Source organism: Alosa pseudoharengus, unplaced genomic scaffold (assembly GCF_046254945.1).
Source record: "Alosa pseudoharengus isolate Yale_2024_CS ecotype anadromous, Long Island Sound unplaced genomic scaffold, YU_APseudo_1.1 YU_APseudo_1.1_scf_13, whole genome shotgun sequence".
Taxonomy (NCBI): Eukaryota; Metazoa; Chordata; class Actinopteri; order Clupeiformes; family Clupeidae; genus Alosa; species Alosa pseudoharengus.
Genome location: NW_027468598.1, coordinates 24,853,984 through 24,878,633, shown reverse-complemented (window position 1 = coordinate 24,878,633; position 24,650 = coordinate 24,853,984). Strand labels below are relative to the sequence as shown.

At 41.5% G+C, this 24,650-nt stretch overlaps 3 protein-coding genes across 3 annotated transcripts; all 3 read right to left on the bottom strand.

The window, feature by feature from the left end:
• Positions 1 to 122: 122 nt before the first annotated feature.
• Positions 123 to 8,680, bottom strand: bace1 (beta-secretase 1). The gene is made up of 9 exons (XM_076282630.1): positions 7,598 to 8,680; positions 5,206 to 5,294; positions 4,656 to 4,872; positions 4,432 to 4,569; positions 4,067 to 4,201; positions 3,720 to 3,821; positions 2,913 to 3,062; positions 2,267 to 2,438; positions 123 to 1,529 (listed from the first exon to the last, which is right to left on the bottom strand). The coding sequence occupies exons 1-9, from the start codon at positions 7,889 to 7,891 to the stop codon at positions 1,285 to 1,287; spliced, it is 1,542 nt and encodes a 513-aa protein (XP_076138745.1). The 5' UTR covers positions 7,892 to 8,680; the 3' UTR covers positions 123 to 1,284.
• A 1,404-nt stretch (positions 8,681 to 10,084) lies between these two features.
• LOC143121358 (T-box transcription factor TBX1) lies at positions 10,085 to 12,251 on the bottom strand. Its single transcript, XM_076281717.1, has 6 exons — positions 12,206 to 12,251; positions 11,785 to 11,947; positions 11,471 to 11,572; positions 10,891 to 11,062; positions 10,310 to 10,465; positions 10,085 to 10,156 (listed from the first exon to the last, which is right to left on the bottom strand). Exons 1-6 carry the CDS (start codon positions 12,249 to 12,251, stop codon positions 10,085 to 10,087), a joined length of 711 nt encoding a protein of 236 aa, XP_076137832.1.
• Positions 12,252 to 16,462: 4,211 nt separating this feature from the next.
• On the bottom strand, positions 16,463 to 18,751 carry LOC143121203 (apolipoprotein A-I-like). Its single transcript, XM_076281593.1, has 4 exons — positions 18,739 to 18,751; positions 17,839 to 17,888; positions 17,561 to 17,705; positions 16,463 to 17,422 (listed from the first exon to the last, which is right to left on the bottom strand). Exons 2-4 carry the CDS (start codon positions 17,879 to 17,881, stop codon positions 16,843 to 16,845), a joined length of 768 nt encoding a protein of 255 aa, XP_076137708.1. The 5' UTR covers positions 17,882 to 17,888; positions 18,739 to 18,751; the 3' UTR covers positions 16,463 to 16,842.
• Positions 18,752 to 24,650: the final 5,899 nt, after the last annotated feature.

Genomic DNA, 24,650 nt, shown 5'->3' with positions numbered 1-24,650 from the left:
CTGAAAAAAGGTGGCATTATAAAAGTTTTGGCATGCAACATATGTAAATATTACAATTAAATAATCCTAAAATGCAGGAAAATGAACAAATTGTGTTTTAAAAAAACTAGACACCTCATGGATAGGTACAATAGTTACTTTATTGATTGGGCCATTATTTTAAATAATTTACATCAGTCAGAAGACAATATAGAGTCAATACATATACTTTCACATCCATCACTGACATGTGCTGCCTTGGTCCTCTAACAAGCGTTTGCTTTCCTCAGTGACTTTGTAGAAACCAAGCTGAGTGTGGAGGAAGCATTTTAAACAGAAGTGGTGCATTTCGCTACGTTTAGCTCCCAGGCAACTCAGCTCCAGTGTTAGTTCTGCCCATGCCAGTGGGGACACACAAGATGTCGGAATGTTCTTTGAGGACCATCAACGGAATGATCCAAAATTCCCTCTATATTACCATGTGTCTTCACTCACCAATAGGAGGTGATTTTCTTATAGTGCCAGTGAACTCATCTGACAAAGGACAGTTGTTGTTTCTGTTTTTGCATATTTTGACAATTATGTATGGACAATCCGACAGCGGCTTTTTGGTGAGTGTGTGTGACTGAATGCATGCGTTTGCATATAAGCAATGTCCCACATTAATAAACGTGATGTGTTAAGCAGACAAATATTACATTTTGAACCATTAAAAAAGTGTCATTAATTCTGTTAAATACACATACTTCAGTACTTTGATGCATAAACTTACAAAGCCAGCAGCAGGATCCCTTCTATTACCATGTGTTACTTTATATTGTAAGTTGTCTGAATATGTGGTCACATCAGCAGGTAAATTGAAATCATTAGCACTTGATATGAGATTTGTAAGAGGCTGGTATCATATCACAAAAAAACTATTCAGCTTTTATCACTATTCATTCAGTTATTTCTGAAGGTCCCCTGATCTGGATATGTTGCCTTTCATGCCACACACTCATGTTGTACAGTCACAAACACACAAAAACAGTTATACACACTGTCTACACATAAGCACTCTCCCTCACTGACAGCTGCAATGTCAGACATCAGCACTTTGATGTCTGTGTGACAAGTTTAAATTCAACAAATTAAGGAGACATTCCCTCCATTTGTGTGTGTGTATGTGTGCATGTGCTTGTGTCTATTGTGACACACCACAACATTTTGATTTTGCGTTAATATTTGTGTGGCCGTTCGCGGGCACACAACATTTGATACTCCTTGTGATATGTGACACTTTCCCATATCAAACATAAACACGGGTTACTTGAGAAGGGAAATGTCGTCCGCAAAGTCACCACCAGTGAGAGGGCGCAGGCACCGGGCAAAGCGCCACTGGCACACCATCAGGCACAAGGGCAGCATGAACAGGGCACAGATGCCCGCCATGATGTAGGCGATGGTCATGAGGGTGGACTCGTCCGTCTGTGGGATGTTATAGCCGCAGTCCTCAAGGTCAAAGCCGTGGAAGGGGCCCTCCACTGAGGCCGTACGGAACTCATCGTGCACTAAAGTGTGAGACATGGAGAGAGGAGACGAATCAGAATCACAACTAAAATGAGTGTTTCTGCTGCATTAGCTACATGACTGATAAACAGAGGAACAAAACAAAACACCATTGAAACAATCACAATCAATAGATTGTTATAGCTGTATTGGTTAAGAGTGCTACAGTATGTGTATATTTTTTTTGTTTAAACATTAAAAAATACCTAAAAATACCATATAATAAAATAAAACAATAAACAAACAATCGACTTGACATCATGTCAAAAACACCCTGTGCTCTGCGTTTCCCAGATATCAGCTGAAGTTAGCATGCAAACTAGCAGCACCAGGCTGACCTTGCAATACCAGATTGGATCATGTGTGGCACTATCAAATACATTGCAAGTCAATGGCAGAATGCTGTGTGGCTGCATTAAAGACAACCTGAATCTTACAGAATTACACATAGCTCCTTTAAGTGCCTAACAACAGACAGAACCCCCAACCAAACCCACAATGGCATTGTTGCCATTAACATACATAAAGGAACAAATTTCACAAATTTCACAATTTGCCCTTCTATGCTTTTATCAGCTATTCCTGTTTGCTTTTGTTTATGTAAAGCACATTGAAAGACCTCTGTGTATGAAATGCGCTATATAAATAAAGTTGACTTGACTTGACTTGACTTGACATGGTGTAGCACTGAAATAGACTCATACGATACAAATGATCACGATTGCCCTTTATTCCTCACCATGGCACGTGCTGACAGCGAAGCCGATGCGCTTGTTTTGGCGGTCAAACACCACGTAGAAGCCCTCCATGATGACGGCACCCATGACGGTACCTGTGCTGGACTGGGACACAGCAAACTTGTAGCAGTCCTCCTGCGCCGAGGCCACGTCCTCTACAGGTCGCAGGTACTGCTGCAGAGGGCACAGGGGACAGGACAGGGACATGTCAGTGGACACAGAGTCACACATCGATGCTGCTTCCAAAAATGACCACTATTCAGGAAATATAAGATATCTTAGAAGACAGCGAAAAGTTTCCGTTTTGAACCGCACTTGCTGCCTCGCTCCCCAGTTAGATATCTTAAAAGGCAGCCGTTTTTCCCGTTTCGAACAGACTCATAGTCTATCTCAAATTGTCAGCTGTAATGTCAGCTCTCAGGACAGCTCACAGAGGAATCACAGCGCCCTCTATAGGTTACTAATCGATATGAATGAAAATACTTGTACAGAAATATCCCTTCACCCCAACACATTTTAAAAGGTATTATATTTATTTTCTTGGAAATGGAAAAGATTATATGTCTCCTGCAACCACATCCACTAGAGTTCTTGAGGACATACTTGTTAAAGGACTTTCAACAGACAAAAAAAAAAAATCGTCCTTACCTGTGGCAGGATGGAGATGCGGAAGGACTGGTTGCGGTTTTCGCTCATCAGGTACAGGGAGATGACGGGGAAGATGTGCCAGGGGGTAGTGCCCGCCTGCCAGCACACCAGCTGCTCTCCCAACCAGAAGCCTGAGGGGAACTGCTCAGTCTGCAGGGGGAGAAGAGAGAGAAGCATCTTGTTATTTTCATTAGCATTGAGATGAAAATATTTGTCCAAAGCGATTTGCAAAACATATAACACAATTGAAATGCATCTTTACAAAATAAAATACAAGACAGGAGGAATAAAGCATTGTGTATATAGTAATACAATAACATACACATAATAACATTAAAATATGTATGTATAATCCTAATAAAATTATAGCACAAATTTGAATCCATACATAACATCCAACAGGTGGTTCTATTTTGGTTGAAGACATTTTCCTTATGTATAAGGATAATGTCTCCCTTACTATTGCTTGGAAAAAAGCACAGATGCACAAAGCACAAATAGCATTAGAAATGGTATAACTGATAGTAGTGTGTAAACTTGAAAATATGTCAACAAAAGTTGGTGATTGGACAGAGAAGTAACTGAATCAAGGAACAATCTGTGTCTTCAACAATCTGTGCCTCTGTATGTCAATGGTTAAACAATGGAAGGACTCACTGACTGACTGACACAGAGACACTACTGTGCTGCATGTGACCGTGACACTCTGCAGTGATAAAAAGCACCACTACGGTACCCTTCTGTCTTTTATGCTGCACATGAGAGGAGACAAGAGGAGAGGGAAGAGATATGGACAGAAGTACTGACTGAGGAGGCTGCTTCAATGGCCTTCACTGCTGCCTGGAAAACTTTACGAGGGAGGCGCAGGTTTGTTGTGCCGCTGTCCACAATACTCTTGTCATAGTTATACTGCAAAGATACACCAAAGAACAGAATTAAACAACAAACATACAAATCATATACATGTACACAATAAATAACACAAGAACAAAATATGTCAAATATACAAAACATTTTTACAGACCACTCGGATCTAACATCACATTTTTAAAGTATGATGCATAAACAATACAATTATGAATGGGTAAAATATATTTTTTAGAACTGGATGCTGTCAAGCATCCATAACTGTAGAGTGAAAACAATTAACAGACCTCTTTACAATCCATGCTGAGATCCTGTCCATTGACCTCAATGCGCACAATAATGACCTCATAATACCACTCCCGACGAATAGGAGTGTACCACAGGTCTCCTGCATACAGAGAAGGATCCGTGCCACCAATGATCTATGGGAGGAAGATGTTACTGTAATATGCAGGTTAATAGTCTTGCTTATATGTTGAAAATTCATTTAACAGTCTTACTAGACCCTAGACAGTAAGTTTACAGAACTATATTTTCAGCATCCTTATCCTTCCTTTACTTTACAGTACCACCAACAGTGGAAAAAGGTGCAAAGTTTCTCTTCCTAAAAATGGTGATATATGGCTTCCTTCTTATTCTGTCTCATTCTCACCATGCTTCCCCCTACAGTGGCACTACCCAGGCTGTAATTCTTGGTGTATCCAACACCACACAGCTGCAGGGAGAAAAGGTCGGGTACGTTTGTCTGACGAACCAGTGAGTCAAAGAAAGGCTCCAGCGTCTCATCTGGCTGTAGGGGAAAAACACAAACAACCACTCCAATTAACATTGGGTGCACATGCACTTAGTATGTGCTTCTCACAAAACACAACTCACCCGTGCGATTTCAGCATAGGCCAATCCCAGGATTCCTTCCCAGTTGGAGCCGTTGATGAAGAAGCGGTCCGACTGGGTGATGGCTGCGATGTTGGCCCTCAGTGAGGCGTTGGGCCCATGGGGTATGGAGACCACATCAGTGCCCAGCTCCCCCTCCCAGCGCCCCTGTGTGTAGGGAACATACACGTTGCGGCCGAGGTCTTTGTACGAGGCGGACCTGTAACAAGAAGTGGCGGTTAAGTGCCACGGACAGAGAAACCTTCTGATGCATTTTTAACATCCAATCACAGCCATAACAGGATTGCAATAGCAACTAAAACTTTAACGTTTTAGCAATTTAATTACACAATTTAATGGCCAGAGGTCTGCAGCATGTCGCTATATGATGATTAACTGGGTTAAATCTATCATAGGCTAATTGTGAATAACTGGAATAAAGCTACCATCACACGTGATGCCAAGAAACAATCCTCAACCATTATAGCTGTGCCACCTCTGCCCATGCAATACAGTGGTGACTAAAGAGCTTTTAACATGGGTGCTAACTCACAGCGACCGATGGTAGTATCTGCGGAGGAAGGGGTGAGGAGCTGCTCCGACTGCGAAATTACTGCTGCCCGTATCTACCAGGATATTCAACTGCAAGAAAAAACATAAACATTCCATGCTCTTTAGCTTAGTGTAATATGATTTGTTATGCCACATACTGTGAAGTGGAGGTGGATTCTAGCTACTGACACAGGAGATTAATGAATGATCACACACGGAGCACAAGCCACGAGCAGAGCGTCATGGGTAATCATGATCTATCTCAGACAGTGATTGATCATGAGAGTGATTTGAAACTGTGTTAATGAGAGATAATTAAATGTGAGCAAACACATATAACTCACTCTCAAATTGTGACCGTCAAAATAAAAAATGTATGTTTTTTTCTCTCTGAAATAGGTCCTTTTTTTCAAGATCCTCTACTCTTTATGTATGCCATCTATATTTGAAGTGTTCCTGTAACCCCTTTGATTCCTAGAAACCTTAATTAGGTCTAACATGCAGATGGGTTTTGAAAAGACTCCTTATCACTATCCAAAACACTATGCATAAGTATTGTAAATCTCACTTACAGGTGTTAGAAATTATGTATAATATGATAAATTCTCAGTGCAAGGTTTTGTGGCTCTTTGGGTACCACTTGACTTGGTGAAAAATAGAAAATAGTTTAGTTATCGTACAGCCACACTACACTGAAGTTTATTTGAGCTTATATCAAAATCACATCTTTGATATGGCATCCTCAGATGTTTCTCAGATGTGTGTGTGTGTGTGTGTGTGTGTGTGTGTGTGTGTGTGTGTGTGTGTGTGTGTGTGTGTGTGTGTGTGTGTGTGATGGGGTGGTCCTGCCAGTCTTTTGAAGCTCTAAGTAGCTTTCTGTGGTATTTAAAGAGCAGATTCATTATTGATTGTCCTCGTGCACACCACCAGAGATTGGCTAAAAGTTGGACAGACTCCCTGACTCTGCAAAATGTGATCCTCATTCACCCTCACACTGTGTGAATGGGAGCGAGGGAGAGACAGACCAGAGGTGGAGACAGAGAGGGCAACCTGAGAACAGTCAAGGGGGTGTGGAGAGAGAGAGAGCGGGGAGCAAGGGGCAACAGGAGCCAGTGGATTGCATACAGAGTACAGTAATGAGAAAGAGAGGGAAAGAGAGATTGACAGAGAGATTGAAAGAGATTGAGACAGAGAGATCAAGATCAGTGAGATAGAGAGAGATCCAACAGAGCATCCTTTTAGGAAATACTGAAAGTGCACAAGAACTTCAAGGAAGGCTGACTTTCTGTGATGTCCTTAACTGAATGAAGGCTGACTTTCTGTGAAGTCCTTTACTGAATGAAGGCTGACTTTCTGTGAAGTCCTTATCTGAAAGAAAGGAAATCCAAGGGCTTCTATGTGCCCAGATCTTCTCTTGTTTTTATGACATATGTATCACCAAAGGCAGGGAATTTCACAACTATTGTGGCTTGTCAGCACGGATGTTTGCCTCTTTCCCTCGCTTTCTGTGCCCCTGCCATCCGGCCACGCAGTCTGCCGTCTGAGGGATAATACGCTGACTCCTCTTCATCGATCTGTCCTGCCTGCTTCCTGCTCTCGCCTGCTAAATCCGGGATGCAAAGCTGTATCCTGACACACACACATACACAACCACACACACACACACAGACCTCCAACCTGCTACAAATCCACTGATATTTCCTCTCTGTCTTGTGCAAGCTCCTTCCCCCTCTCTTCCTCTACTCTGTCAAAAATAAAAGCCCATACGCAGAAGTGTGCTCAGGTCATCTACGAGTTCTGGACACACAGCAAGCATATGACAAGGGGCAGGTGATCTGCTGATCTGCTGATGCAGGGGAAAATGAGCGGAGAAAATAACACAATGGGAATATGAGCCGGGAGGAGCCGTGAATGGGTCTGTGCAATCCTAAGGAAAGTTGTATAGTGTGACGAGATAAAGGATAAAATTATGTATGTCACAGGCCAATGATTGTTTCTGATGCCTGTAATAGCTGTGTTTCTAGGATTTCCCTCAGATGACAGGACTACACACCAGTCCTAAAAAACAGTGGCAAAGTGGTGTTGGCATCATGAGGGAGTCTCAGTGTCTCAGCGGTGACTTTTGTCCTGTGCTAATCCCTGTGCCAGCCTGTACCCTGTCCTCCAGCTGCATCAAAGAAGGAAATCTCTCTCTCTCTCTCTTTCTCTGTTTGGTAGTTTTGTTTTTCAAGCAATGGACAACATTTTCATGGTTGTTTTATAGGCTACTTCAGATACATTTTCTTACCAATCCAGGTAAACAATATTTGAACATTGCTGGAAATGTTGATGCTTTTGCTTTTGGTTTTATCAGATCTTATAGGGATGAAAAGAAATATTGCAAACATTCTTACCTTTTGAGCTGGGTTGCCTACAGCCATCTCGACGTAGTAGCCCTGTCCAGATTTCCCTCGGAGGTTGTCTATCATGTCCACAAAATTGATGCCACTGGCTGCTCGCCTCTTTCGTGTCGCCCTTGGACCGGGCAGCCGAACCGCAGGCTGTGCTTCAGAGAGGGGGCCTTGCCGCAGGGGAATACGAATAGCCAACGACTCCGAGCGCTGCGGGCCAATTTCGGAGCAGGTCACCACCGAAAGGCCCGTTATCGTCCATAGAAACAGCACCCAAAGTGGACAGACCGTCTCCATTTCCGAATGCAGTCGACTTTACGGTGGTGTTATGGTATAGATTTTCTTGAATTTCGGTTTTTAGTGTGCTTGCTTCTACTCACCATTGGTTTCCAGTCACAATGCGTGTCTTCTTCATCGTAAGATCCATTTCGGGAACTGTAAGAAAGCCGTTGCATCGAGTGTTGGCTATTTTAAGCTGTTTTTCATTGCACTGTTGTCACCATAATTCGCCATTATTCGCAACACAACACATAACGGTGTGTTTAAGAGCAGGTCCTCTGTTATCCGTACTGCTACCTTCGCCTCCTTAGTGGGAAGTTTAAAAATAGAAACAGGTTACCGCATTTGATGCCTCAATGCCAAAAAACAAGTTATCTAATAGGACTGTTCATTTCGAAGAAAACCAATGGTAAACAACAACGTCGATGAAATTACTGCAAGAAACTATATGGCCATTTAACGACCTGGCTACCAGTAGCCGAATGACTACCTTTAATCCAAAACAAAAACAATTCCTGACAGTCAATCAAATCTCAATCGCTGTGCTCGAATCCGTTCATCTCCCGAGCATCCGTGCACGTTCATCGTGCGTAACCTTCCATAATCCGCATCCCTCAGCTGTTAAACGCTCCCTACCTCCGCCTCCTCCATCTTTTCCTTGCATCCGCGGAAACTGAGCGCATCTAGATAAAAGCCTTTAGTGAGGGAAAATGTGAGGCGGAAAGGATTGTGGGTACAGTAGTCTACCAACTCACTTCACTCACTCACATGAAACAAACAAATAAAAGGTTGCATTCACATGTGAAAGCTTTATTGAAATTCAGCGTATTAACAGTTGGCACAATATGCTTTGCAAAGCAGTATTTTTCAATTAATCATTTGTTTTGGGGCCAAATGGGAGTAAAAGTAAGTTCCTTACAAAGTTGCTGTTTGTATGTTGATGATAATTATTATTCTGTTAATTATATTTTTTCTATTAATAATGTGTGTTTTATTATTTAGGCCATATGCCTTTACAATACACTGTTAATTAAATGTAATGTTTATTGATGTCATTGTAAGTTGCTTTGGACAAAAAAATCCGCTAAAAAACCATAAGCAAACACAAACATCTAAAAATGAATCACAAGAAGTGCCCACAGGGGTAGTCCCATGACCTAGGAAGCGTTTATGAGGTATGACTTCTTCATCCCAGGTGTCCCCTGTCAAATCTGCTGAGTTTCTCCCATGTGCCAGGTAAGGGGAGAAATAGCGAAGCCGAATAGCTGTCCTGCCTCTCTCTGTCCTTCCTCTGGGCAGGGCAGCCTGTGCTGTCACTGTGTGGGAGGGCAAGTCCACTGTCTGCTGCCTGGAGGGGGAGATGATGCGCAGGCATGGGCTCTGAAGGTAGAGAGGAATGGGAGAGTGTGACGGCATGTACCAAGGACAGCTCCTCACAGAGAGAGACCTATACAGGGAATTTGTCTGATGCATGAGCTATATTTGATTGCCTAATGAATATTTAACAATCAGCAAGTGTGTGTGAGAGATTCAGTAAATGACTCTAGAATGAATACATCATTCAGTACATGCGAGGAAGTCAAACAGGGTAAGCCAAACACAGAATACTCTGTAAAATGCTGTGTATGTTTGAATAAGTGTGTAAGTGTATGTGCATGTGTGAGTAAGGGTATGTCTTATGTGGCATTCACCATAAGCACAATGCTGTATAGACTGGATTTCTCCAATTGCATGACTATTGCTACATCCAGGCTCAGGGCTGCTGCTCGCACTTGTTGGCTGGGGAAGCTGGGATCGGCAGCTGCCACTCAATCTGCCAAGATAAGAACTGTACCACACACAGAAAACCCCTCAGTCAGTGCTTTCAGTGATACCACATTAGGTTTTCAATACCATTCATGGTCAAAAAAGAAGATACAACATAGTTGTATATGTTCAGTTTATTTTCACTCTACTTTGACATTCAGTTGATTGTTTCTACTTATTTACATTCTACATTTGCTGACCCATTCAGCTGTCCTCTGAGAAGTGAAATGGTGTAAGTTCAGCATTAAACTTTGCATTGGCAGTTCTTTTAGCCCTCGCCTACTTGACCCATTTAGGGGCATGATAGGAGATATGGCTAATATTATACATATCTGTGTCCTAGACTGGAGATTCGCCCAGTAATTAAGGATGATAAAATATGACATAATGCAACTTATATTAGCCTTACCAGTTATCTGGGTTTGCTGTCCTGAAGCCTTTGGCAAAGGGGTTGCTGGCTATTTTTAGCTGGGTAATCTAGAAATATTGACAAGAAATGTGTATGATATATAATAGATGATATAAATAATAAATCAACAAACAAAAAAGCTGTAGGAGAGCATTTTATATTACAGTTCAATACTTCATCTCAGTCTTAGATTTTCACAGGGAATGCCACTTCACACTTACCCTGTGGTTTTGGTAAGCAGTGACAGCAATGAAGCGTGTTTCTGGGAAAGAGAAGGTGCAGAAGTTGCGCTGAGCGTAACTGTGGCTGTCACACCTTGGGTCCACCAGCACTACATGCAGGCGTGGCTGGTAGCAGTGCATTGAGTTCAAGATGATCTATAGGGGTTAGACATATACAGCATAAGGAGATATATAGACAATTAGCACATGCCCCCCCCCCCCCAAAAAAAAAAAAAAAAAAAAACTTGCACAATTTGTAATGCAATCTGCTGAAATATTATTGAAAGTGCGTAAAAACATGGTTATGTTTCAGTTCTCCCCTGATCATTTTGAGACATTACAATATACAGCCTTCTGTCTCAATATGATGGGCAAGTTAATGCAGACAATATACACACATAAAATTCCTGACCATGTGTGCACCACCCTATTCATACTCATATTTTTTAAATTGTTTACCAGTAAAACTACACAGAGGAAACATTTCAAGTTAGAGCGCAATACGTGTGTACTTGTGCTTGAATGTCTTTGTATGCTGCCTATAGGCCTATATGTATAGATCCTATATTTGGAATTCTTACATGTCCATTGTCATCCAGCAGATTGTTGGTGAGTTTAAGCCGATCGAAGGAGACCGTCTGCTTCATCCACTGGGCTCCTCTTGCGGGGGAGTCTGGATGGAAGTGCACCCTACCAGGGGGGGAAGCATCACCGCGACCCACCACCACCCAGGACGAGCTGTGGAAGGCATACCTACACAGGAGACGGAGAAGGGAGGTTATGCACATGTATAAACAACCTTTACTGTATACAGGCTGCATCTTACCAGAACAGTCATTGTATCAGATGCCATTGTGTGCACTGCATTTAAGCAACACAATGCAGTTATATAAAGACCTTCAAATAAAAACTCATTTTGATGGTACAGTGACTAATAATATGGAGAATAAAATCTCTGACTTTGCCAGTGCGCGCCCAGAACACCTGATATTGCATTATGTTGTTGATCGGGTTGGATCATGACCCATTTAATAATTTTTTGATGAACTTGGTACCATCTTAGCGCTAAATACTATTGAATACTGACAGCAACAAGCAGAAATTACTATAAAATTACTTTTTATTTTTTCATTTTATGTTTACAAATGAACATTAACACACCTGTATCTCTTGTTATCCACAGGGATCAAATCCATGAGCAGAACATACTCTGACTCGGGATCCATGCCTGAGATGCAGACCTGGAATGTGGGGAACATTCTCCTGAAGAACAATGAGAGCAGAACACCACACAGAAGATCACAAGAATATTCACACTACAGCCAAGTAGAACTCAGAGGTGTGTGTGTGTGCGCATGTGCGTGTGTGTGTGTCTGTATCAGTGTCTGTGAGAGAGTTTCTTCTAGCTTTAGTATCACAGTGAGAATACATTGTTTACATGCGATGAGAAATATAAGCTTTGGGTCCATCCCCACCTTCCAGCCTTTGTGACAATCATCTCTGTCCCAAGGTGATCAAACTGCTCCCACAAGGTGTGCATCTCCAGCTGAACTCTAACTGACGCCACCTTAGCAGCTTTGTCACTAGTGACATCCAAATCTGGGGTGCAGGGCACACCCAGTGTACAGTTGTAGGAGACTGTGAGGACAGCAAGAAGAACAAATCATATGTGATCCGATCTAGGAAAACCCACCACATGGTGCACTCAAAAATCAAAGAAGATATCATGCATATTTTTGGACATGATCTATTATTACCATCCATGAAATCTGCTGGCGATATTGTCCTGTATCCAACCAATCAGTCGATAACTTATCAGGCGATAAATGCTTGTTTTCTTGCTATGGAGAGGTTTTGTTCTAATTCTCTTCTCACGGTTTCTTTTAAATAGCCGACCTCGTTGTTCCTCAGTGCTCTCCAGATGACCAGACTGCGCTGGCATCAGAAGCCCTCAGTGGTTTTTATAAGAGTTTGGACACCCATGGGATTTCAACCAGGAGCCCCATCCATTACATTCTCCTACAGCCCACTGACATACAATAATCTCAAACACATACACAGGCAAACACTAACACCACAGGGTGCAGCTTTTAATGAAAACAATGGAGGACAATTATGTCAAAGCAGCTTTTTACTTAGAGTGAGTATATAATATAAATCTGTGTAAGTTTATATGATGTAACTATTATTATTGTAGAAAGACTAATAGGGATTATTAATGTTGTACATAATGATTGAAAATATTGATATTGAGTTACTTCTGGTTTAGTTTGTAGCAGGTCCCGTTTCATACCTGATATCCTCAGATTCTAATTAGAGCATTTAACAGCAAAGGGATTTGTTTCATAATAGGAAACTTTCACACATACTTTGTCTCCAGCCTGTTTCTATCCTGGTGTTAGTTATCATAGCCATTATGAAGAAGGGGGACAATTTTCTAATGAGCCAAGTATTGTTTAGCTGTGGCCTGAAGCACCACATCTTTTTAAAATTATTACAGTAAAATGTAATTAGCAAACGTATGATCTTTAAGACCTCGTCTCACCTGAAGCTTCAGTCCTCTTAGTGATGCACAGCAATTACCTGTAATAGAAAGGCGAGGACAAGGAACTGACAGAATGTCAGCACTTCTCTCTTCCATTGAACCTAATGCGCCGTATTCCACCAACAGCGGCAGACACCCAACACAAGATGAATTGGATTCTGGGCCACAGCAGAGCAAATGATACCTGCCACCTCTGGGCAGCCTGTGTTGTGTCGGTCAAAAGTCTAAGGTCATAGATTATGGCCTTTCACCCCAGACTGGTCAGAGGAGAGTGGAGGGGTGAGTGGCCGGTCTGTGCCCTCATAGTCTGCCTCTCACCACCTGCTAACCACCCGTGAAGCTGGACCCACTCAAGCTCACTGACAGTTAAGATGGATCCGTTAATAACTTCCTTATGGCAAAGATCAGGATTGCAGTCATCATGGCAATGATTATGAAGATGATGATGATGTGTAAATATGCAAAGATGTGAATGACAAAATAGTGAGGTATTACACAACTATTACACATTGACTAATCTCATTCATTTCAGTTGAAAGGCTTTTTTTAATAAACAACAAAGAAATGAAGACAGAATTAATTTCAGTCTTTGTTCCTCTGGTTCCCATTTTCTTAACAGCAGACAATTAAAAAAGTATCTCACAGCCACCTCATGAGCTGTCATGTGAAAAGTGTCAAGTTGGGAAGTTGGGCCGTGGTAAACTCTATATTCAATGTCTTTTCAATGCTATGTATAAAAGGAAAGCAGATTCCTCAGAATGAAATGCAAGATGCAGTCAGGACATAAAATACACAAAAATACAGGGTTTTTTAGGTATTGTATGTAGAGATCCCTGGTCACCCTGAGAGAGGGAGACTGATCAGTAGACTTGGCCTGAAGGGTATTGTGGAGCAGGTCCCATCTATCTCTCCACCACAATGATTAGACTCCATGGGTAAACATACATAAAACCCAATGACAAATTCTCCTGCTCCACCAATTCATCAATGACACTAATAGCCGGAAGCAATGGTAGATATCTGATTTCACTTTTTGTGATTATTAATGTCACAGTGTGGGGAGGTCACATTTGTGGACCTGGGTCAACATCCTTCAGTGGATTTTCTTATTAAGGTTGCTGCCAATTAATCCTGTTGTTAAAAGACACAAGATAAAATGGATCACGTGACTGTCTGTTGAAAACATAATCATGAATCCTGATTATTGCAATAATTCATACCTCATCAGTTTATTTGATCAAATTCACTAAAAATGGAAATGACTTATTTTCATGCACTGAGTAGAGTAGCCTAATGAGGACTTGAATGGGAGGAAACAGTTTGAATTCTCTTGAATTATAAAACTAAGATATTACCCATAATTTTGTCCAATTTAAGCTTCTCTTAGTCAAAATGTCAGCCTTTGACATTTTCTCAGATATCCTGGACCATCTACTTGCCATGGTCTTATTCTATTCTAGGGGCTCGGTCAGCTTGGCATGCACTGGCTCAATGATTGCATAACCTAGACTTGGTCTCCTGAACATTGGCCTGCATCTGGGTGCACAGCTCCATCTTGGTCTGAGTGCAGCTTGATCTTCCATCCCCTTAATAAACTTGGCAGTAAACTCCTGCATGACGGGTTCCAGTTTCCCCCGGTACTTGTGAAAGTGCTTCCCCAAGATCTGCTGCAGCACCTTACCCTGGGTCTCTGGGCGTCCTCTACAGCTCCTGGGTGTCAGGAGGCTTTCTTCAGCTCATCAGTATTGGCCATCTTCAGCTCATCAGTATTGGATCCATTTTATTTACTCTAGAGGTGGCCAGTACCAGTTTCACACCACATTTTGCACTGTTTTCTATGCAACATATTGGAAAGTTATCTATTTCTGCCCGTGCCCTATTTTTGCCCTTTTACTTGTCACTTGATATTTACTTCTATACAAACCAAGACGATGGATTCCTAAAGAAACGCAAGCACCCACCCCATAAGGGTATCTCAATTATCTCTGTACCAAAAATTACATTGTATATTGACTCAAAGAGATGTACATAGTGTTGTAAGGCTGCATGTACAAACCAGTGGAATTTTGATTTTGTGACGAGATTTCTCAGTCTAACTGTTGATCAGCCGGGGTGTTTAGACTCACTTTAGATGTCAACAGTGTGTGTGTGTGTGTGTGTGTGTGTGTGTGTGTACAGTTCTGATTCACACATTCGTATTTCTTTATAGGATGCAACATAAACATATTCTTCAGATGCTCCTGGCCTACAATGAGAGCCTGTAATCAGGCTTGGATTAGATAGTGCTAAAAAGAGTTACACCATCTCCACAGAGATTTGTCTTCAGCCGCCACTTAATCCACAATCCCCTCAGACCCACAGGGCTTTGCTCCAGAGGTTGGTCTTGGATTGGTGGGGAGAACTCGCATAGGCTACAGGTAAACCTGTCTGTGGATAAGGTGATTAGCTTTTATCTCAATCTGTGATCTCTTTACAGAGCTAACAAACACACCGACGACTCTGTTAAAGAGAAGATTCTATCTAATATCTAAGATATAGTTACTCCTGAGATATAAATCATGGATTATACAAAGACTTTTCAGTTTTCATCTTAAAACGGATGTTTCCAGGAAATTAAAATTAAGTCTTTCAAGTGTGCAAGTGCAACTGGTCAGCGTTTAGTTGGCCAGCAACATACAGTGTGTAGCTTTACTTTTATTTTTGTTACATAATGAAGTTCTCCCCTGTAAACGGTATATCTTGATGAAATTTAGTTGTATTCATTTGGCCACTTGGTGTCACTCTAGTGTACCTCACTGTAGATGAGTGAAGGAAAAAAATCAATCTGTACACATAATCCATATAATGAAATGTTGCAGTCTGGAAAACTTACTTGATAGAATCGTCAGCCTCTTCATTTCATACTGCTACACAAGTAAACAGATTTGCCGGTGTTTCTGTGAATTTAGCAGTAGTTTGTTGTACTGCACTATTGGCCTAGTGTCCTGCTGTGTCCTGAGTAATTTGCAGTTGGCACAAAACAGTGCCGTTCAGGAACTAAACACATCCAGGAAATTCGCCATGGCTCCAAACTTTAGATGTACAACACTGCAATCTTTTAAGATTTGATTTAGGTCTTGGACAGTGTGGCACCAACTTATATTATTCCAAATTGCCATGCCTGGTCTGCCCTCTGCTCTAAGAACAAAGACAAAACCCAGCAGGGTGTGGAGTTTTTGCCACTATGCTGTCATTTTTCTTGAGGTTGCACTCCAGGATTTTAAGACTGCAAAAATGTCTGCTTTTGGGACTAAATTGACTAGAATGATTTTGAACATTCTATTTAGCTGTTTCTTTCCACATTTGGTTTTCGTTTGTTCTCCACGTTGTGACTTCATTTTGTTGTTAATTCATATGGCATTCTTACTATTTTAGTGGTATTTTGTTTTGTTTTTGTTTTATTTTGTTTCTTATTTTGTTTGTTTAATTTACATTTGTCTGTTGTATGCTAACTTTGCAAAGCTGCATTGAGGCCATTCCAAAGGTGAATGATGCTACATAGTTCATTTGTACACAAATTCATGGCTGGCTGTCATAAAAATGAAATTATGCTCTTGAAGCAATACAAGTAGTATGAAACAGTCTGGATTTTATTGAACAGACAGTATTAAGACACTGTTACACTGTTTTCTCTAACAAGCAGCAGCATGACAGAATATTCAAGCATTTCACAGGTTTAGTTTGAATGGAAAAGTGTGCTTCATCTTCTGCGTGCTTGGAGCTGTGCAATCACCCCACACGATGTAGGTGTGTGTGTGTGTGTGTGTGTTAGCCTGTGCGTGTGTTAGGAAGCAAAGTGTCCAGCCATGGCATTGCATTAGCCCTTGTCACAAGGGGGAAGTGCGTGGGTGTGTGTGTTGTGTGTGTGTTGTGAGTGAGGGTGGAGGAAATGGGGAGACGAGGAGTGAGGTGTCGTCCGACGACGTTGCAGGGGGAGAGGGAGGGGGCTTTAGGACTTCTGGAAAGCCTTGGTGAGGGTCTCGTAGACACCCATCAGCTTGGTCTTCAGCTCCTCGCCCAGACCGTCGTTCTTGCCCATCTGCTCACGCAGGTCAGCCACAGCCTTGGTAAGCTGCTCCCTGTACTCCTCGACGTAGGGGGTGGCCATGGTCTTCATCTCCTCCAGACGCTGGGTCAGCTTGCTGCGCACAGCCTCGATGATTGGCATCAGCTTGGACTTGGTCTCCTCAACATTGCTCTGGACCTTGGCGCGCAGCTCCACCAAAACGGGCTCCATCTTGGTTCTGAGAGCCTCCATCTCCTCGCGATGCTTGGCGGTGTACTCGTTCATGATGGGCTCCAGCTTCTCGCGGTACTCCTGCATGTGCTTCTCCAGGACCTGTCTCAGCTCTTCACGCTTGGGCTCAAGGGTCTTGCGGAGCTCCTCCACATCGGCGGCGATGGAAGCGCGCATGCCAGCGGTGACCTCCATGACCTGGGTGGCGAAGGCATCGGTGTAGGGAGACAGGGAGGCAGAGGCGGTCTGCACATGAGTCAGCATGTTGTCAAGGCTCTCAGAGACCTTCATCCTGAACAAGCAACAACCAAGGGAAGTGAGGGGTTAGTGAGTGATTAACATGGGTTTATTCAAATACCGTGATTGACTAAAGTAATTTAACACAGAATACTACAAGCATGGGAGAAATATTATAGGGAGGTTTACTCACTTGTAGTCCTTGTACTCAGTGTCATCAAGGTGGGTCAGAGCCTTCTGGGCGGTCTCCTTCACCTGGGTCAGGTACACCATGACTGCGGACCTCACATGCTCGAGTGGGGATGGGGCATCGGCCTGCAGATTGCGAGCCTGAGCGCCTGAAGAGAAGAGGACAAAAGAAGAAAGAGGAAATAGGTAAGTCTGGTTCAGACATGTTTTGATCAAGGAAAAATAAGAATTCTGAATAATAAAAAAAAAGGTTTTAGGAATGAGGAGGTAACCAGAACTCACCTGCCACAAGCAGGATGGTGAGTGCAAGTGCCACAAATTTCATGGTGGATCTGTAAAATAAAAGGGCAAAGAATATTGAAATACACAAATGATGTTTGTGATATCAAACACTGCAATACTATCTAACTACCTACAGCACAGGTTGTGAGGAACAAAGAAAGGTCTAAAGTTTTAGCCGTGAAAAACAATAAAACAGCAACACACTATATGAGCTTTTGTGCTTTACACATAGCTGATCTCTTGAGCATATGCTAATGTCAGGACAGACCTGTAATCTGATTTGGATTAGACAGGTTTTAATGGGGTTACACTATGTCTACAGGGCGATTTGTGTTTAACCACAGCTTGATCTGAAATCCCCTCAGGCTCAAGAGGCCCTTGTCTCAAGAGGTAGGTTGTAGATTGCTAGAAACACAACACTCTCTGATCTCAGATAATACCATAACTACAATCTGAATGTTATAATCTTGAAATACTTTGTTGTCACTAATATCAGGTGCCCACAAGCAAACAGGCCCAGTAAAAAAGTAATTTAAAAGCTGTTGATTATGACCAATAGTTAAATTCAGCTCTGATAGATGACTTCATTAACAGACAGAAAACACTGAAATTGTCACTATGGTAGTTAGATTAAACATTCCAATTGCTTCGTTGTATCCTGTAACTTCTTTCTGATGAATTACTAAACTTCAGATTAATCTAGTAAATTCAGAAGTTTTTCTGTATCTCCTAACGGTAAAAAACATTTCAAAAGTGCCTTGAAATCCAGTTAAGTCAAGCATCAGAACTAACAAACATTCCCTAGAACTAACAAACACTCATCTACAGTCAAACTAAATTCTCAAACATTTAAAGCAAACAAGAATTCACCAGCTGAATTAAGCTCTTGCTCTCTCTTACCTGTAGGTGGTTTGGTCTTGCAGAGACTGAAGAATCAGGCAGAGGTGCCCATCTTTTATAGTGGTTGTGTGGGAAGGGAGGGGGCAGGCAGAGGGTGTGGGTCTGCCTCTGTGGAGGTGACCCTCAGCCCCACTCTAGGCCAGAGGGAGGAGCTGGGTACAATGGTCACTTGCTGAGTGGAAGCGGGGGGAGCAAAGTCAGCTGTAGTGTTATTCGCAAACACGCACAGACAGACACACAGACACACACACACACACACAGACACACACACACACACACACACACACACACACACACACGCACACGCACATGCACACACACACATACACACACACACACACACATGCATGCACACGCACACATACACACACACAGACACACACACACACGCACACAAACACATACACATAAACACACACACACATGCATGCACACACACACACACACACGCACACACACACATATACACACACACACACACATGCATGCACACGCACACATACACACACATAAAAAAAAGATTGATATGTGCACACACAAAGTGTTATCCTTCATAAATGATATACAGAACATGTACCATTTGTAAGGACCAGTTGCTCCCAAATGGTGCCTTGCAAATAGATCAGTACAGATCTCATTTTGAGATTTTTTGAAATAGTGCATCCCAGTTCAGTTGGTATTAGTTTAAATGTGCATTGATGTTTTCAACAATTTTATTGGGCAACATTTGGTAAATACAAGTATTGATTTAATCAGAAATGACTTTACTGTATGTAATCTGACTGTATTTCATCTATTGTATCTATTCATCTAAGTAACCCTAGATGTTGCTGATTTTCTGACCCCTCCGTATTCACAAAGAGACAAAGCTACGCATAAGCCCACACAGACAAACATGAGGTTTGTGGACAGCTACACCAACACATACACTCAAAGTCCAATTCAAACACCCAAATGGACGGAATGATGAACTATCATAATTTCCTTCCCTGTCAGTACCAACATTGCAAAACAAAACAATAAGAACACCAAAAAAGCCCAAGCCAACCAAATAAATTTTTATTTATTATTTATTCTCCACACTGAAAAAATCACCTTGCCCAACCCAACATGGATGCACCAAACTGAATAGGCCTTAATGATAGCAATCAGCAGACAGTGGAGTCATTCACACCTAGGAGAGAAGGGGGGGGGGGGTCATTGTGGGGGACCCATCAATGTCCCATCGAGCGGAGACAAGCCTGAGCTAAATGCTCAGCAGAGGGGAACATGAAAGGACCGAGAGACAAAAGGGTCCACTCAATCAGACAGAGACGGGCCCAGGGGCCCATACAATATGAGACACTGGCACAGAGGACCCCCCTCTTGTCTGGGCAGACATTAGCATTAAAGACGTCTTACAGCAGGGAGGAGAGTCTCCAGATCTGGGTAGAGATTTAACCTTTTTGTAATACCTCTGGACAATCTGCATTATTATATGGGTCAGGCAAGCTTTTAAGATTAAAGATGGTCAGTTCAATATCAAATATTATGTGTAGTTTCACAGTTTTGGCTGTATTGCTAAAATAACTGGTGTATGTACTGCATGCCATATTGCAGTACGACCCTAGATTCATTTCATGGAATGACGTGGTAATGCATCAGGCAGTTGACTCAATCACTGATGGCTCTCTGCTCTGTGAGTGATCGTTTTTTCGCCTCATCTGTCCCTGATAAGACCATACAGAGGGGGCATTGGGTCCAGGCTTGCGGCAATAAAGTTGGAATGTTGTAATCTCTACAGAACAGCCCGTTACTATAGCAAGCCATTAAAACTGATGCCAATCTGATTTGCCTGTGTGCACTGAGATAACTGGGCAAAGGGTCGGTATCGAGCTGTCCACTATTAATGAACTTTGTTTAGTGTCATCACTACCATCAAGGGATATAGAATGGATCTATACACTAGTGCTCTTTCCTTGAATTGTTATAAGTGCTCTGGGAAGTTCCACTACTCCCAAAAACTACATATATACAGCTGGATATAGCTTATATACAGTAGGTTAGCATAGATTTGAAGGTGCCATAAGATGTAGGCCTATACAGTACACACACATGTTGATCAAAGACACATATGTGAGGAGGAGATGTCATAGTATAATATTTGACACTTTGACTTTCTTTATGACAGTAAAGGGACACCAAACTAGTAACTTTATATATCAACAGTCATTATCTGTAATCGCAAGATATTTAAGACTACTGGTAAATGTAATTTGTAGGATGTATATAAATAGGTTACTTTAGAAATTATTGCAAATGTTTACAACACAGTTCGCCTCACTGTCAGATACCCTTTTATGGCTGAAACGTATGCAACATAAAGATGTGTCACACATCTATATCAGTTGTGTCAGGAAGTGACCAACCTCACCTCTATCTCATGCATTTAGAGGAGTTATTCAGTGATAGGCAAGAGGACAATGCTTCGTCAACTGACTCCATGCAATCTACAATACTGATGAACTTACACTATCTCAAAGAATATGTGGTCTTTGTTTTTACTGCACTGATTAATTTCAGAAAATGCTTTAGGGGAGAAGAGCAGGACAGCTGGGAACAGGAGGAGGTGTGTGTGTGTGTGTGTGTGTGTGACTTGGGGGGGGGGGGGGGGGGGGGGGTTTGTGGTGAGGGGTATATACAGATGTAGGCAAGGCCAAAGCCAAAGATGCATTGGCTTGTTTCCCACTTTGCTTCTTGGGTCATTTTCAGTTGAAACACAACAATGTATATGAGTGAAATCTTGGAGACTGACTTATGACTAATATGTACTGTTTCGAGTCTTACCTTTTTGCCTTGCTTCTTCTTGTGACTTTTCCCTCAACAAAGCTCTTGTGTAACAGTCACCTCAGTGGGGGCTCCTCTAATCCTTTAAGCATTCTCTTAGTCTATGTCACATTCCCTTTCCCTTCTGCTTAAGATGAACAGCCATTTAATTGAGTCTGTTAATAAACCCCCATAACCCCTCGCTCAGTTTAGCTGTTTGAACGCCTGAGGGTATTTTTTGAGGTCAGCCAAACTACTATTATGTTACTGACATAACTGTACATTTCGATATGCAGCTGTAATAACTAGCCAATTTCCATGAGTGAATTTATGTTTGCATCCATTAATTTGGCTGACATGTTTATCCATAGTGATGTACAACTGAGTAATAAATCAGATAAGAATCCGATCAAATCAAATAAGAAACATGACATTTTCAAAAAGACATAGTAGGTCGAGGCTGTACAGTTAGTACAGTGGAGCTACAACCCCAAATCAGACAAAGTTGGGACTTTGTGTAATGGTAAATGAAAACTGAATGGAATAATCTGCAAATCTCGTACACTCAAATTTGCAAAAAGGACACAGACAACATATCAAATGTTGAAAATGACAAATTTCATTAAAAATATATGTTAATTTTGAATTTGATACCACCAACACGTTTCAAAAAAAGTAAAAAAAAAATGTTTCACAACTAATAGGGTAACATGACTGGGTATGAAAAAGAGCATCCCAGAGAGGCATAGTCCCTTAGAAGTAAAGATGTAGGAGGTCTTCACTCTGTGTAAACCTGTGTGGACAAATGAGGAAACAATGTAATTTTAATGCTTCTTAAGGTGAAATTGTGAAGTATTTGGGGAGTTCATTATCTACTGTTCATAATATCATTAAAAGAAGAAAATCTTTGCAAACAAGGGCTGAAAAACAATATTGGATGGCAGTGTTTTGGACCTCAGATGGTACTACATTAAAACCAGACCTGTTTCTGTAAAGAAAATCATTGTATGGGTTCAAGAAAGCATCTGATAACCATTGTCTATAAGCACAGTTTGATTCTCAATTCAGAAATGCTAGTGTAAACTTTACCATGCTACAGAAATATCCCCGTCTTATCTGGGCCTGAGCTTATTTAAAATGGACTGAAGTAACATGGAAAAAGGTCCTGTAGTTAGACCAATCAAAATTTCCATTTTATTTTGGAAATCATGGACACATCTGGGAGAGAGGCAATCCAGTATCCAACCTTCCCAGTTTTTAATTCTCAGCTTGAAACCCAACATCTATGAAGGTGTGGAGGTGCTTTAGTGCCTACAGCATGGACATCTTGCACATAGGGATGTAACGATTACCAGTATAATGGTAAACCGCGATAAAAATGTTGACGATAATAATTACCGTTTTCATTTCAAACATCATGATTATCACTGTTGATTACCGCGGTGTGGAAACCGTGTGTTTAATCCTTCCCAGCTTCATCCAAGCCTGCTTTTGACATACAGTAGGCCTGGTACAATGGAACAAAACTGGTACCCTACTGATTCTGTTGTCTAATTGATGGTTTTAACTACGATTCGGATTAGGCTACACCTGGTTTTAAAAGGCGGAACTTTTTCACTGTAGGCCTATGTGCACTATCATGTAGCCACTCTGCGTCTTTTTATGTTCGCGTCCACATTAAATCCATTCCACTCACGTTATCAGGAGAATACAGTAGCCTAAAGTTTTATTTTGAACGCTTACTTTGGTCTCACTCATTGCATCCAAATAACAGAAATAGCAAACTCCAAGTTATGGTAGGGTAAGTTAAGCTATAAGCACATCCAATTAAACATGAAGAAAAAAAGTGAACGGGACACTTTTTGAAACTATTTCAGCTTGTGTAGGCCTATCAGTGCTTTCTGAACATAATTGAACACACTTTTAGAAATACCGTGATAATACCGAAAACCGTGATAATTTTGGTCACTATAACCGTGAGGTTAAATTTTCATATCGTTACATCCCTACTTGCACATCAGGCAAGGCACAATCAATTCTGAATGATGGTTTTGAGCAACATACAGCATACTGCCATCCAGACAATGTCTTTTCCAGGGAAGACCTTGAGCTGTATTTATCCATAGAGGAAGAGTCCAGGTGCTAAAATGGCCTGTCTGTAGTCCAAACCTGTCAATTTAGGTGCATCATGGAATGAAAAACATGATTAAGAATACCCCATATGTTGAGCAACTAAAATCCTATAATGGGCAGGAATGGGACATTTCATTCTCAAAAACTCTAACAACTGCTCTCCTCAGTTTCTAAACATTTACAGAATGTTGTTAAATTAAGAGGTAAAGCAAAGTGGTAAACATTCCCTGTCCCAACTTTTTTTGAAAATTTGCTGGCATCAAATACAAAAGGAACATACATTTTCCATGAAATAGTCAACATTTTCATTTTCAACATTTGATATGTTGTCTATGTCCTTTTTGCCCCTAAATATGGGCTTATGAGACTTATATATTATCACATTCTTTTTTTTTTTTTGGATTTTACACAACGTCCCAACTTTTTCTGATTTGGAGTTGTACAAAAAATCAATCTGTCAATCAATCAAGCCCTGCATGTAGATGCACATTAGAGTTTTAGTTCCAGATAGCAGTGAGAGTATTATTTAACGCTTGAGAAGTAAAGGAACCGTAAAAAATAAAGTATAGAAAAGGACTTCTGTAGGGTTGGTGGATGATAAAAGGAGATCAGGTGGAGAATGTAGAGTCTTTTTTAGATATTAACACAAAATAAAGACAACGGTATTGCATTGAAATAAAGCATCAAGCTAAAAGTGTTAGCAGGATTGCGTGAATCTTGGCAGTTTTCTCTTCCACTGCTTTGAACTACATTTACCTCAATCTGTCATTCGATCAGTCAGTCAGTCACTTGATTGTCCACCCGCGGTGCTGTTGTTAACCCCCTAAAAGATTACCCCCCCCCCCCCCCTCCAGTCACTCTTCCTTTTGTTGGCCTACTTCATTCTCCTTCCCCTGTTAAGTGATGTGTTGTTTAGGTGTCATTAACCCTGTTCACACCACCTACCTCCCTCATCACCACATGGGTACCACAGG